Source organism: Branchiostoma lanceolatum, chromosome 1 (assembly GCF_035083965.1).
Source record: "Branchiostoma lanceolatum isolate klBraLanc5 chromosome 1, klBraLanc5.hap2, whole genome shotgun sequence".
NCBI lineage: Eukaryota > Metazoa > Chordata > Leptocardii > Amphioxiformes > Branchiostomatidae > Branchiostoma > Branchiostoma lanceolatum.
Window position 1 is genome coordinate 33713814 of NC_089722.1, and position 12977 is coordinate 33726790.

The 12977-nt window shown below is 40.7% G+C and overlaps 1 protein-coding gene and 2 long non-coding RNA genes across 3 annotated transcripts; 1 reads left to right on the forward strand and 2 right to left on the reverse strand.

Annotated features, from left to right (window-relative positions):
- Window positions 1–1952: 1952 nt before the first annotated feature.
- LOC136420570 (uncharacterized) lies at window positions 1953–6039 on the reverse strand. The gene is made up of 7 exons (XM_066407539.1): window positions 5985–6039; window positions 5731–5869; window positions 5423–5619; window positions 5229–5309; window positions 4974–5103; window positions 4511–4571; window positions 1953–3742 (listed from the first exon to the last, which is right to left on the reverse strand). Exons 2-5 carry the CDS (start codon window positions 5816–5818, stop codon window positions 4978–4980), a joined length of 492 nt encoding a protein of 163 aa, XP_066263636.1. The 5' UTR covers window positions 5819–5869; window positions 5985–6039; the 3' UTR covers window positions 1953–3742; window positions 4511–4571; window positions 4974–4977.
- Window positions 6040–6115: 76 nt separating this feature from the next.
- Window positions 6116–12873, reverse strand: LOC136420577 (uncharacterized). The gene is made up of 3 exons (XR_010753262.1): window positions 12727–12873; window positions 9665–9780; window positions 6116–6256 (listed from the first exon to the last, which is right to left on the reverse strand). It is a non-coding gene; the product is annotated as an uncharacterized lncRNA (long non-coding RNA).
- LOC136420574 (uncharacterized) lies at window positions 6861–8838 on the forward strand. The gene is made up of 2 exons (XR_010753261.1): window positions 6861–8054; window positions 8227–8838. It is a non-coding gene; the product is annotated as an uncharacterized lncRNA (long non-coding RNA).
- Window positions 12874–12977: the final 104 nt, after the last annotated feature.

Sequence of the window (12977 nt, forward strand, 5' to 3'; positions counted from 1 at the left end):
AAAATTGTCCAATTAGATGAATCATGCTGTTTTGCATTAATTATGCAAATTAGGGATTTATTTGCATAATTGGTATCTGTTGATGCTCCACTTTCCATAAACTACATATGTTACATGTATTTGAGTCTGATAATGGAAAACACTGCAAACATAGATATCCCTCATTAGCTATGCAAATTAAGTCCCAATTAGCATAATTTGCACTTCATTGTGTATATCTCTATCTAAGCTACCTGCATACTAAATATCATGGAAATCCGTTGTTCCTTTGCTCAGTTATTCTCCTGCGAAAATTTTCACAAAAACATTCCTGCAGTTCCAGAAGAAGCTGCTAGGGGGCCCAAACCTACACCACTTCTTTATTACATCACAAGCTATCTGCCACTCAAAAATCAAGACCACAGCACGTCTAGGTCAAAAGATACAAAAATTGAAGTTCTGCTGCAGTACCAAGGTCACATGCCAGGGGGCCCAAAATCGACCTTGAATTTCGGCTTCACAACACCCGCCCACATACCAAATATCATTGTAATCCATCTAGTGGCTCTTGAGTTATGCCGAGTGGAGTGATGCGGAAACACAAACATACACACACACAGACAGACACACCCAAAACAATATCTCCATTTTTCATGGAGATAACAAACAAATGTAAGTGTTTAAGGTGGTGTTTGCGTATTCATGGTTGAAATCTCGTTTATAGGTTCATATAGTTGTGTCCAAAGACATATCTCATGCAATGATGCAAAATTGACCAAAGAGAACAAAAGGGACTTGGAAGCTATACTAGGTTCAAATAGAAGGCTAATTACCGTATACGCAGTACGTTCTGCCGACGTGCTGTCAACTAGCTATATCTATCATGTGCGCAAGTTCAGGTGGCACTTCAATGGTTAAGAAGTAGCATTCTTAAACTTTTGTCAATTAAACTATTTTTTATTATTTAATTTCATTAACTATTATCTTCTCTTGTTAGTTTTGGTGGATGTTGCGGTAAGGTCAGGTACAAACAAACGGTAGACAAAGGAAGGGTAAAAATAACATTAGATGATCGGCCATGTCCTGTTCTACACCAAAGACTTACGAAAGTCTAGTAAAATGATCATTTAAAGAAATGCCCTATAAGAAACAATCAATGATATGGATGAATTTCGATTTTTTAAGAAAGAGGTGAAAGCTAGGATTGTTAAGTCAACCCTTGAACTGTCAAAACTCAAACACATTTGGTCCAGTCATAATATCTCCATGTCAACCAAGATCCGTCTACTACGTTGCCTTGTGTTATTAATATTCATGTATGGCGCTGAGTCGTTGACACTAAATGCAGAAATAGTGAAGAGAATCAACGCGTTTGAAATGAACTGTTATGGCAGACTGCTACGAGTGCACTGGACATCACGCACCAAAAACAAAGAAGTCAAGAAACGCATCCATACTCTGCAAGGCCCACTTGACAGTTTCCTGTCCTTAGTTAAAAAGAAAAAAAAATGCAGTGGTTCGGACATGTGTCTAGGGCGAAAGGCACACTTTCACACACAATTCTTCAGGGAAAAGCGGAGGGTGCGCGGCCGCGGGGACGTCCCCATCGTTCGTGGATCACAGACCTATAGGAGTGGAGCGGTCATTCAGCCAACCAGATGACCAGACTGGCGGGAGACCGCCAGCAGTGGAGAGCTGCCCCGACGGCTGACTAAGCTATGGTATGGGAGAGAGTGAGTGAGTGAGTGAAGTAAACTCCGAAGAGAACTTAAGTCTTCTGTCTATTCACAAACTGGATAGAAACGGTATTGGGTAGTCGTGCGCACGTCACCCACCATACGATATAGCAGTGACGAATGAGGAAGGGAATAAGGAACAAGTAAGGAGTAAATATGAGAGCCAATGAGGGAGGTCGTTAAGGATTTGTAGACATCCGCCTAATTTGTGAGGCGATCGGAAACGTGACATATAAGTTAAGTAACTAGTTTCTGTTCACAGGTAACGTTAGCAGCTGTACACAAAAACAAACTACGAGTTTTGAAACTCTAGGGATTGTCCTTACACAATTTTTTTACCTTAAAAATTGTATTATTAGTTTTGATAAAGTAAACAAATAGTTGTGACATATTTTACAATAAAAAAGTTACTTTGAAACAACGATATACATCTAATCTAAGTTCTCTGCAAATTGAAGACGTTTTAAAATATGTATGGCCGGCTTATGTCCATTTTTACCCTGTACTCCAAGTGTTAGCTCATATATGCTCCGGAACGCCTTTGCTTTAACCTTAGAAGGGCGAAGAGAATTAGGTCAAGCAAGTAGATCATTCATATCAACAAAGATCAATCGCACAATTTCACTAATCTAATAAGCACAGGAAAGCCTAGGATCGTAAGATAAGAAGCAATGCGCTTCAGATTTGCGCATTTTTTTTAGAACAGAGGTGTCGTAACGCGTGATCGTCTTGAAAAGCTTTCAATCCAGCACATGTATCAAATTCAAAATCTTTGATTCCAGTGTATATAGCAAAGCCTACAAACGGAACAGACAGGGTAGGACGGTACGTGATAAAGTGAAGTTGTTGCAATTTACCACAATGACATGGTCGTGGCTATTAGTAACCTTCCTGATCGTTTTCGCTTCTCCTGATGCACTTGTTACTCGTGCGATGTCGCACAAAAAAAACCCTCAAAAGTCCAGCAGAAACTACAATCTGTACGTGTCCTTGTTTTGTTGACTTAATCTCGCGCGAGAACCCCAAACCAGATAGAATTGTTTTATGACGTCTAAAACTTATTTTGCAGAAAAGGAAAAATCTAGCAAATTATGGGAATGTTTATCTAATTGTTCTAACCGTCCAGTAATCGTGTTTCCGAAATCTGTGTAAAAGTTTTGTGTTTTATAGGATTATTCAATCCTTTGGAGTTTTCTGTCCATTCGTGGTTGTGATATATTGGGGTCTGTAGTATTTTTGTGTGATCTCCCGTTAACTTCATTTTCTGCAAAATCTAATAAGGACCAAAAGTCGTTTTTTTCCATTCTTATGCTCAAATTTGGACAATAGTTTCGTTTACACTCAGTCTGTTTGATATGTGTTTTTTAATCCTTTTAAGTCGAAAAGGCTCGAGGGTTACGTTGTTGCACAGACACCTTCTCCATTTTGTGTCAGACTGTTCGAGTTCAACAAGTTCAACCCAGTCTCCCTGTTCTATAAAGGATCTGAAGTGCTCTTCAAGCTTTTGGTCTTCTGACTGACGACGATGGGCGGGCTTTAACCTACTTGCACAGATTTTTCTTCGTTTGGTGGTGGTGGTGGGGTGTCTTGCAGCAGTGCTTGGGCATCTTGTGGAATGGGACTGGATGTTGTTGTAAGGGTGTCATTCACAAGTGTGTGACAGCCCAAGTTGTTAATGGATTTGCGCCTTAAGGATTCCTCCCGATCCCTTTCTATTTTTGCTTCTAAGGCATTCTGGACACTTGCGTCACCTACCGCACCAGATGATGTGATGACGATAGCATGTCATTACGATCTGGGCCAATTCAGCCGGGAAATGCAGGGTTAATTGACTCACAGCCTGGTGTGGATTATACCCTAATCTCCTTAGTAGTCACGGAGAGCAACAATACTTGTATATATCGCTAGGTAGCGTTGTGCCCACACAAGATCCCTAGCCTGGTCTGAAGTTTTCCTTTTTTTCCTCAATAACCCTGTGTAGTGGAGGGATCTTTTCTTGTCCCAGCATCCTGATCTTGTGGAAGGCACTGTCGGATATATTAAACTTGTTTATTTATTCCCCACAGGTAAAAAGAAAATAATACACACAATCATATAACTGATCGAAATACATGGTTCTTGGGAAAGTTGCAACCAATATGATCTATCATACTCCTTCCTCATGTTTCTTAAACAAGGTGATTTACAATAATGAATTAAAGTGTAGAAACAAAAGAGTAACTAACAATTTTTAAGTTTTTAGTTACTCTTTTGTTTAAAGAATTATGTATGGAAAAAAAAACCTAACTGAACACACAATAAAAATCAGATTCAAACCGTTACAATGTGTGTTGTCTGTCACATGATCCACAGGAAATGAAAGGAAATGCAGTGCAGACATCATCATAAATAGAACAAGTTTTAACACAAATTGGACTTACACAAATTTTCGGCTGTACGACACCAGTCTTTGTCAAGGAATGAGCAATCCATCACTGAGATGACGTTACGTTATGCAGATGAGACACGTGACTCGGTGAGCAGTGGATCATAAGTTGCAGAAAGTCTGTGGCGTCCCCCGTCCTTATTGAGCGATGGCTGTAAGGCCCTGATGTAAATTGCTTCCTTGACCACCCTTACTCACCGAGTCACGTGACGCCATCTCAGTGGTGAATTGCTCATTCCTCGACGAAGACTGGTGTTGTAGAGTCGACAATTTGGGTAAGTCCAATTTGTGTAATGGCGACTACAGTTAAAACTTGTTCTAGAATGACTTCTACCAAGAAAACAGATTAACTTCCAAGCCATCATCATACCTGCCTGGTCCATGTGCTGCCCCTGCCACTCCTCGGGCTGCCGGGTTTGTGTGTGATTTTTCTAAGCAGAAAAAGCATTTTTCATGATTATTTCTACATAAACATATGTACATATTAGAACATCTCAAAAGTGTTTAGATTTTTGAAGCATGTATACAGTATGTAGAATCTTATGCCATACGTGTATACAATTAGTTATCTCTTACTAATTCAAATGTAAGATATAACACACCGCTGCTCAACATTTTCACATGAGAGGTCGTTTATGAATTTATACTTGGCCAAGAACTGTTGGACGTGGTAAACCTTAGCATGTATATACGGTGTAACATGCTGAAAGATATAAAACAAAGGCAATATAAGGATTTATATTCTTGGGTAGTAAGAAACAGTGACAACTATTGTAACAGCTGTAATCGTTTCAAATCAGTTTTGTGACCACATCATTAGTGGTTGAACTGACTTCATCAAATGTAGCCTTGCGGAAGAATGTTCCCCACTTGACTGCCCGCTCCTTGAATTAAGGAAGAAGGCGTCAGATTGCCTTCCTCGCCTGGGCTAGCTTTCATGGCGACTGCCTGCACCTCAAAGTCCTGTAAATGTCAGCATATAGATTACAGATGGATAGCGATAACTTATGCCGTGTCTGTTTTCGATCTATAATTAGAATTACAGTGAATGTACAGAAATTCGAGCATTAGAAGTGGATATAGCTTACTTTCCACAGTTGGATGATGTTCTCAACTACGAGAATTTGGTTGGACTCCTCATCCTGTTCCTCATCCTCTGGAAGGGGAATCTGTAAAAAAAAATATTGTTTCTACTATTCAATACATGAGAACAACAGATGTCAAAACTTGATATTGACAAAAACTCAACATCACTGCAGGGTACCAACTTTTCCCCCCATACCTGATCACTTTTGAGGAATCTGGATAACCTCTCCACCAGGGCGGCCTTCAAGCCAGTATCGGGCAATCCATGTTTAGGAAGCTCAACCTCAAGCTTTGCCACAGACAGGCTGGCTATAGTCAGCCCTCTAGGGCCCCACCTGTATGTAAGCACAGCATTAAGGTTGAGCTTCGCAAAGACTCGCTCCAGTTGTTTTGCTGTAAATGAAATCAGTATTAGCCCATGTCTCTGCGAATTTGATACTTTAGCTCGGAAATTTGATTTAAACGTTTAAGAACATATAAAATATACTGGATCATCAATCGTACCATTCAGTTGCGTCCATGTTTTCACTGACCCCTTCCCATCATCTCCAGCCCCTTCCGTGATTCTGAAGGGCACATCAATCTCTTTCATCGCCCTCACCAGCTGATCTATCCTTCACTGGTTGATCTACCACACAACCACCTGTATTTAAGGAAGAATTAACATAATGATGCTATCAAGACAGTAATGAAAAGTCATCAGTACATAACACAAATATCAAATTGAAAACAACATCGCAAAAGGGTTGTTTTGCTACCTGATTAAACTTCTTGCCCCGGACTCGCATACCCTGTAAAAGGCATAAGGTTTAGTATTGATACTGATATTTGATAAAAGAAAGAAATAAGTAAAATTTCAAAGATCGATTATCTACAAGTTCCTACCAAATACATACGCAATGTAGAACATCTGGAACAATGACTACAGATGGCAAGTGTAGTAATGGTGGCAGAATATGCCCCCTGTGGTTTCTCTTGCCAATGTATGTTGTGTGATCCCCAGGGCGCCTCTGTATGTCCCAATCGTCGACTGTACAGATAAAGCAGAAATGTGTATTATTGTCATGTTTTACCATACTTTGTCATGTCTCAAACATTCAGTTTGAAAACACAGCAGAAGATTGCAGTCCATTTAGAAATGTATAACGTATCATGATGTGCATTTCAAAATCTAACACCATGGTATACAGTAGCCGAGATTTTTGGTCAGCTAATGTACACTGCACGAAATGGCCACGTATCCTGACGGATCCGACGTATCCGGAATCGGGCCTCATGGCGTTTCCGAGCGAATCCGGAAAAATCCCAGTTCACTGCTCGGATACTGAAGTGCCCGCAGATCCGGCAATTCCGACGCCGTATACGTCTGGATCCGTGATGCGCGTCGGATACCTGAGGATATTTGCGCGGATCCTTCGTTTCTAGATATTTGTCAATATGGCAGAGATTTTCGGATTGTTTGTCGGTAGTTGCTTCGGATCCTGACCAACAAATACACACTGCACGGCACGCGGCATGATCTCAGATCCTGACGAATCCAACAGATCCGGAATTGCGCATCATAGCAGATACGGAACGTTTCCGATTGGATCCGATGCACCTCAGATCCGACAATTCCCGCGCCGTATACGTCTGGATCCTTCATATCATGTTTCGGGTACAGATACGGAACGTTTCCGAGCAAATTCGGACAAATACCAGGAACACCTCAGATCCAGCAATTCTGATGCCGTATACGTCTGGATACGTTTCGGGTACAGATACAATATCTACTCGGATCTTTCATTTTTTTTTGTATTTGCCAATATGTTAGAAGTTCAGATTTGCCAATATGTTAGAAGTCATGAGCTGTCTCGGATCCTGACGTGTACGGAACACGGATTCGTGTCGGATATCCAAATTACCCACAAGACACTTCTGGGCGCGACAAACGTTAACGGTTTTCTTTCGGTTAACAGCACAGACAAGAACGGCGTTTCATCACCTTCTGTGCTTAACATGGCATCGCCAGAGTCTACCATGGTCGACCAGTGATTTTTGAGTGACTTGAGAGTCGAAGGGAATTCGGTGTAAACTCAAACGCACGGAATTGCGACGTTGTCTTCTTCGTGCATGCAATATTCGTCGCCCCCCTCCCCCCTTGTAAACGCTGGTAGGGAGTTGATTCATCATTTTGAGGGACTGCCCTTTGGTAAGTACAAATTGAAAAATTCCCGTTTCTAACTAGTTTTGACGTCAGTTATCCTCCTATTGTGGCTTGACATATCATCGCATTCGCATGACCATAAGAATTCTCCAGCCGACCTGCCCTTTTACGGCGTTAGGATCTAGGAAATTTAAAATTTCAATTTGTTCATTCTTGCCAATGGTCAGCAGACATGTGTGTCTGGTTAACGTTTCAGATACAAAATAGCAAGCAGTGGAGGGAAAGATAATTAAAGATATGGAAGGGAAGAAAATGTCATAAGTATTTGTCCCACAAAGATCCCACAGTTTGTGGATAGTGAACTAGAACTTATAAGGAGGCAGTAGTGTGCCTCAGTGATTATTTCATTCAGTTATAGCCGTGCATGTTTGATCAATATCATATTCAAGTTATAGATGTAAGTTTTACGTAGTCAATTCAACGATGCCCAGATTCATTTTTTTACACATGCGAGTATGTGATATGTTTAATATTTGTCATTGTTTCCATTTATATATATATATCCAGTACAGCATCGGCAGATACTTCCTTCACAAATGCAGCACATATTGTGAGGACCTTGGCTGGGAACAAAGCAATCAACTGTCAGATGCTCAGCTGCTGAGTACCTCAGGCTCCTTTGGTAAGTCCATCTTCGGTACACATTAATGTTAGCTGAGAGAGGCATGATGGATATCCATTGTCCCGTGTTTTTTGTAGCTGCTGTGATGAAACGAAGCCCATGTCAAAATCATGTGACATGTTCCTTAAATACGTGAATTGATATTTATTCATCATTTGGTTTTATCATATAGGAACTGGTTCATCACAAGATGGACTCCAAGCTGAGTCCAACATGCAGATACAGAAGAAATCAGCCTTGCCTGTCCCTTACCAAGAATGCATGGAAGAAGTGAACTCAGATGTAGTCAGAGAATGGGGAGAGGACGATTATACACATGCAGTTCCACGGCATATGCTACTTACGTTTAAAATGTGGCGTGTCATCATGGGAGTTCTTCAGACAGTATAATGTTACTTTCTATTTTCAACCTCTGTATTTGAAATAATTGTATCTGATGGCTTTTAGACTAAGAGCTGGCCACAAATAAGGCTTTTATTACTTTAGTGGAATATTTAGAACATGTAGATAATTTTGGTCCAAGGGCACTATACAGTAGTAAATATTACCACAATGTTGTGATGGTGTTACTTGTAATACATTTCATAATTTTTCAGAACATTGTGCTTGCACAACCCCAATTTACCGACATTAACCTGCATATGCAGTGGTGCTTTGAGTATGTGGATGTCCCTCAGCCTGTCTCAAATGAAATGGATCATTTAGCCATATAGTACTTCCGTATTGTATTGTATTTGATAGTTTTTGAACTTAGAAATACATTATGTTGAGATATGAAATGATACATATGTTACATACAGGCTTTCCCAAACTTCCTGTCATTCAAAATTATGTTTTGGGTATAGTTAAATTAGGAAAGCAAGCACATAGTCGGATCCGTTACGGATTCGTTGTTGGGTCCACCTGTACCCGTCAGTATTCACCATTTTCTTCAAAATACAGAAAAATCCCTGTACGCATCCGTCAGGATCTGTGGCATTTCCGTACAGTGTACGGCTCCGTATTCGTCGAAAATCCCTTACTTTCGGATTCTTCAGGAAATATTCCATATACCGGTGCGGAAATAGTCGGATACGTTACACGAATCCGCATGTATCCGTCAGTATCCGCCAAAAATACAGAAAAATTCCTGTTCGTATCCGTCAGGATCGGTGGCATTTCCGTACAGTGTACGGCTCCGTATTCGTCGAGAATCCCTTAATTTTGGATTCTTCAGGAAATATTCCATATACCGGTGCGGAAATAGTCGGATACGTTACACGAATCCGCATGTATCCGTCAGTATCCGCCAAAAATACAGAAAAATTCCTGTTCGTATCCGTCAGGATCGGTGGCATTTCCGTACAGTGTACGGCTCCGTATTCGTCGAAAATCCCTTACTTTCGGATTCTTCAGGAAATATTCCATATACCGGTGCGGAAATAGTCGGATACCTTACACGAATCCGCATGTATCCGTCAGTATCCGTCAGTATCCGACAAAAATACAGAAAAATCCCGGTACGTATACGCCGGGAAACGAGGCCATTTCGTGCAGTGGTACTTCAATGTATGTACAGCATGGAAACATCTTCATATATAAGATATTGTAACATGATTATGGGTACTTACTGTTGAAATTGCAGATTTCCTTCTTGGTGCAGTGGCATGAAATACAGAAGTTCTTGCTACTGGCCTGGTTCAGGCCCAACTTTGTTGCTAGGAACTTCCAATCTGTTGTTAGGAACCTTGAATTTGCACAGGGAGAAAGCATGTTTAGATAAACCATAATACATAAATGTGAATATCCCGATATATCCCGATATATCCCGATATATCCCGTATTATATATATATATATAATACGCCACCGAGCGTAAGTTTGTTTTCCAGCAAGTCTTTTGCCATGGCTCTTCCTGCCTCCTCTTCGTCTCCTATGACGGCCTGCTCAGAGATGTTTGCTGTACACTTGTGAGGAGGTGGCTCAAACCCATAGCCGTTCCACCACTTGCACATTCCACAGTTCTTGTTTCGTAGGTAGTTAGCTATGATCTTTTTTCTTGTGGTCACCTCCTATGCGAGAATGAGGTAATGTCTCCCCCCCCCCCCCCTCTTCTCTGCTTTCCACGTTCCCAGGATGCTTTGGATCTTTGGCGTCCATATTGCTATTATGTACGAAAGAAACAAATGTCAACTAGAGTTCCACGACCTCATACCTTCGCCAAATTATTTCAACCTTTATGACTGACGTATTTAAGAGTGTTTCTCATCAATCATAAATTATATCAGTGGATCGTCTTCAGCCGAAAAACAGAAGTTGTCCAAAGTATGAGCTTATCAAAGAAGGTTATGCTTACATTTATCATCAATTATGAAAATGAGGTCCTTATTAGCATAATTTGATTCAACGATGTTCACATTCACATAACTTTCAAATGCCACAAGTATGAAATTGCCATCATTTACCTGTATGTAATTATAGTAGCTTCTCATTAATTATGCAAATTACGCCTACAATTGCATATTTTCTATCTATTAACATTCCTCCCTTCATCAGTTAGAAGTGTCACATATTTGAATAGTCATATCCTGGAACAGAGCGGGCTTTTGAAATTGTGCCAATAGTTAAACAAATTAGAAAATCTGATTTGCATAATTACATTTAATCATACAAAGCATCACGTAAGCTATCTACATACCAAAAATCGATACCATCCATTATGCCCATCTTGAGGTATAGTATTTTCTCCTTAATTAATTATGCAAATGAGGTCTCATTTGCATAGTTGAAATCTAGTACTTTTTCTCTCCTCCTCAGTTACATGTGTCACATGTTTGAGTCCTATCATGGAAATTGGCGGCTGTGTAAACTTTCCTAATTAATCATGCAAATTAGATACTTATTTGCATAATAAATATCTAATCATGTACATCATCACTCAAGCTATCTACTTACCAAAAATCAAAACCATCCATTGAGCCCATCTTGAGTTAAAGTATTTTCTCATTGATTATGCAAATGAGATAATCATTTGCATAGTTGATATCAACTCATATTTTTCTCCTCCTCAGTTAGATATGTCACATGTTTCAGAGTCCTATCATGGAAATTGGCGGCTGTATAAACTTTCCTCATTAACTATGCAAATTAGATACATATTCGCACAATAAATATCTAATCATGTACATCATCACTTAAGCTATCTACTTACCAAAAAATCATGACCATCCAACAAGCCTTCTTGAGTTATTCCATTTCAAAGTCTGAAGCAAAACCTGCTCCTGCAGTTCTAAAGAAAGGCCGCTAGGGAGCCCAAACCTAGACCACTCACTTACTGTCCAAAGAGCTATCTAACACTCAAAAATTAGGACCATAGCATGTCCAGAACACGAGATATCAAAACAGGAAGTTCCGCTACAGTACAGTAACAAGCCGCTAGGGGACCCAAAACAAACGCTACCCTCTGCATAACCTTCTCGGCGAAGGTAATAAGGCTGAAGTCTGCAGTTGAAAGTTGAAGGTAAAAGGGATCTGAATTGTAACCGATTAATTCTTAGTGGCCTTGTCTGGTAACCAAGCTTTGGCGGCTGTAAGTTCCGAAAATCTTTATAATGCTGTCTCTGCTCACTTCTCTCCGCTATTGCTGACTACGTTATCGGATTTGTTTGGTACTTCACTTCGTTGAAGAAAAACACATCAGATTTCACGTTGTTGATGGTGATGGCACAGCAATAACAGACTAATTCCTTTGGCTAAACCATAACAACTCATGTATCTGTATAGACATAGCCGTGTTTTTCTGAGGCTCATTTCTCAGTAAAATGATCTTAGCAGTAACGTTACATATAGGGCGTATTCACGTGACGTCATCACCCCTGCCCTCCGTGGGCGGCCATGTTGGTGCTCACCCTGCAGCGAAGTTTCTCGGTGTCCGACGGTCTCTAAATTTCCAAGGAATGCGAAGTCGTCTGATCGCTGTTTTATTATATGCAAAGAGTCTCCAGCCTCACATCCTTTTCACTACAAAAATCCAATTTCACCTACTGGAAATGACCCATTATCGACAAGCGAGGAAAGGTTTTCCCCTGCAGCCTACAAACATGGCCGCTAAACTGTTTACAGAGTACGCATAAAATCAGTTTACAGCATACAAGTGTTTCAAGGCTTGCAACCACGTAGTACAGTGTCTTGAGTGTCGTGAAAAATTTTGTTGACAGGGAGTACGTTATGATCGGGAAAGTTCGACGTTGAAAGACCCCCAGTTTCAAGCAACGACTACACGGTGCCGCGACTGTGTTACACAACGGGCCTGTAATTTGCTTTACGACCAGATACAAAAGGTTTCCATACACTCACGTTGATTCTCAAACTTCAACTATTTAGATCCGCTGTTCGTATGTCAGAAATCCACTTTTGTTTCAGTCGTTAGTCCCTTCGTATGTCCCCGCGCCTACACGAGAACCGCCAAACCAATCTTACTGTTACCCGATCAGTGTGTGCTTTAACAGTCCCAATCCAACATCTGACCAATGACGTTAGATATATTAGGGCTGTTCTAGATCAAAGTTGTGCGAGGAAAACATGGATTCTTTGCTTTAGAAGCACAAAAACATTGGAATCGTCCCGCAAGTTAAACGAAGTAAATAGGTCAAAACTCAGAGAAGACTTCCATTGTATCAACTCTTCGTGCGTACCTACACACAGAAACTACGCCGGGTTGTCGCCTCACAAAAGCCCGACAAACGATGTTCTTGTGTTCGGTACAGTTCCACAACGGTAACGTTACCGTCTCAACGGACTGACTGGACCGACGCAAATGCGCAGTTGGAAGACCTTGTCAGGCCCGGGGCACTCAAGAGACGGATACCAGTTTCCTGTTTGTCGTCACCTTCAAAGTATAGTAAACTGTTTCAAGAATAGTGACGATATACTGTTAATGCATTTA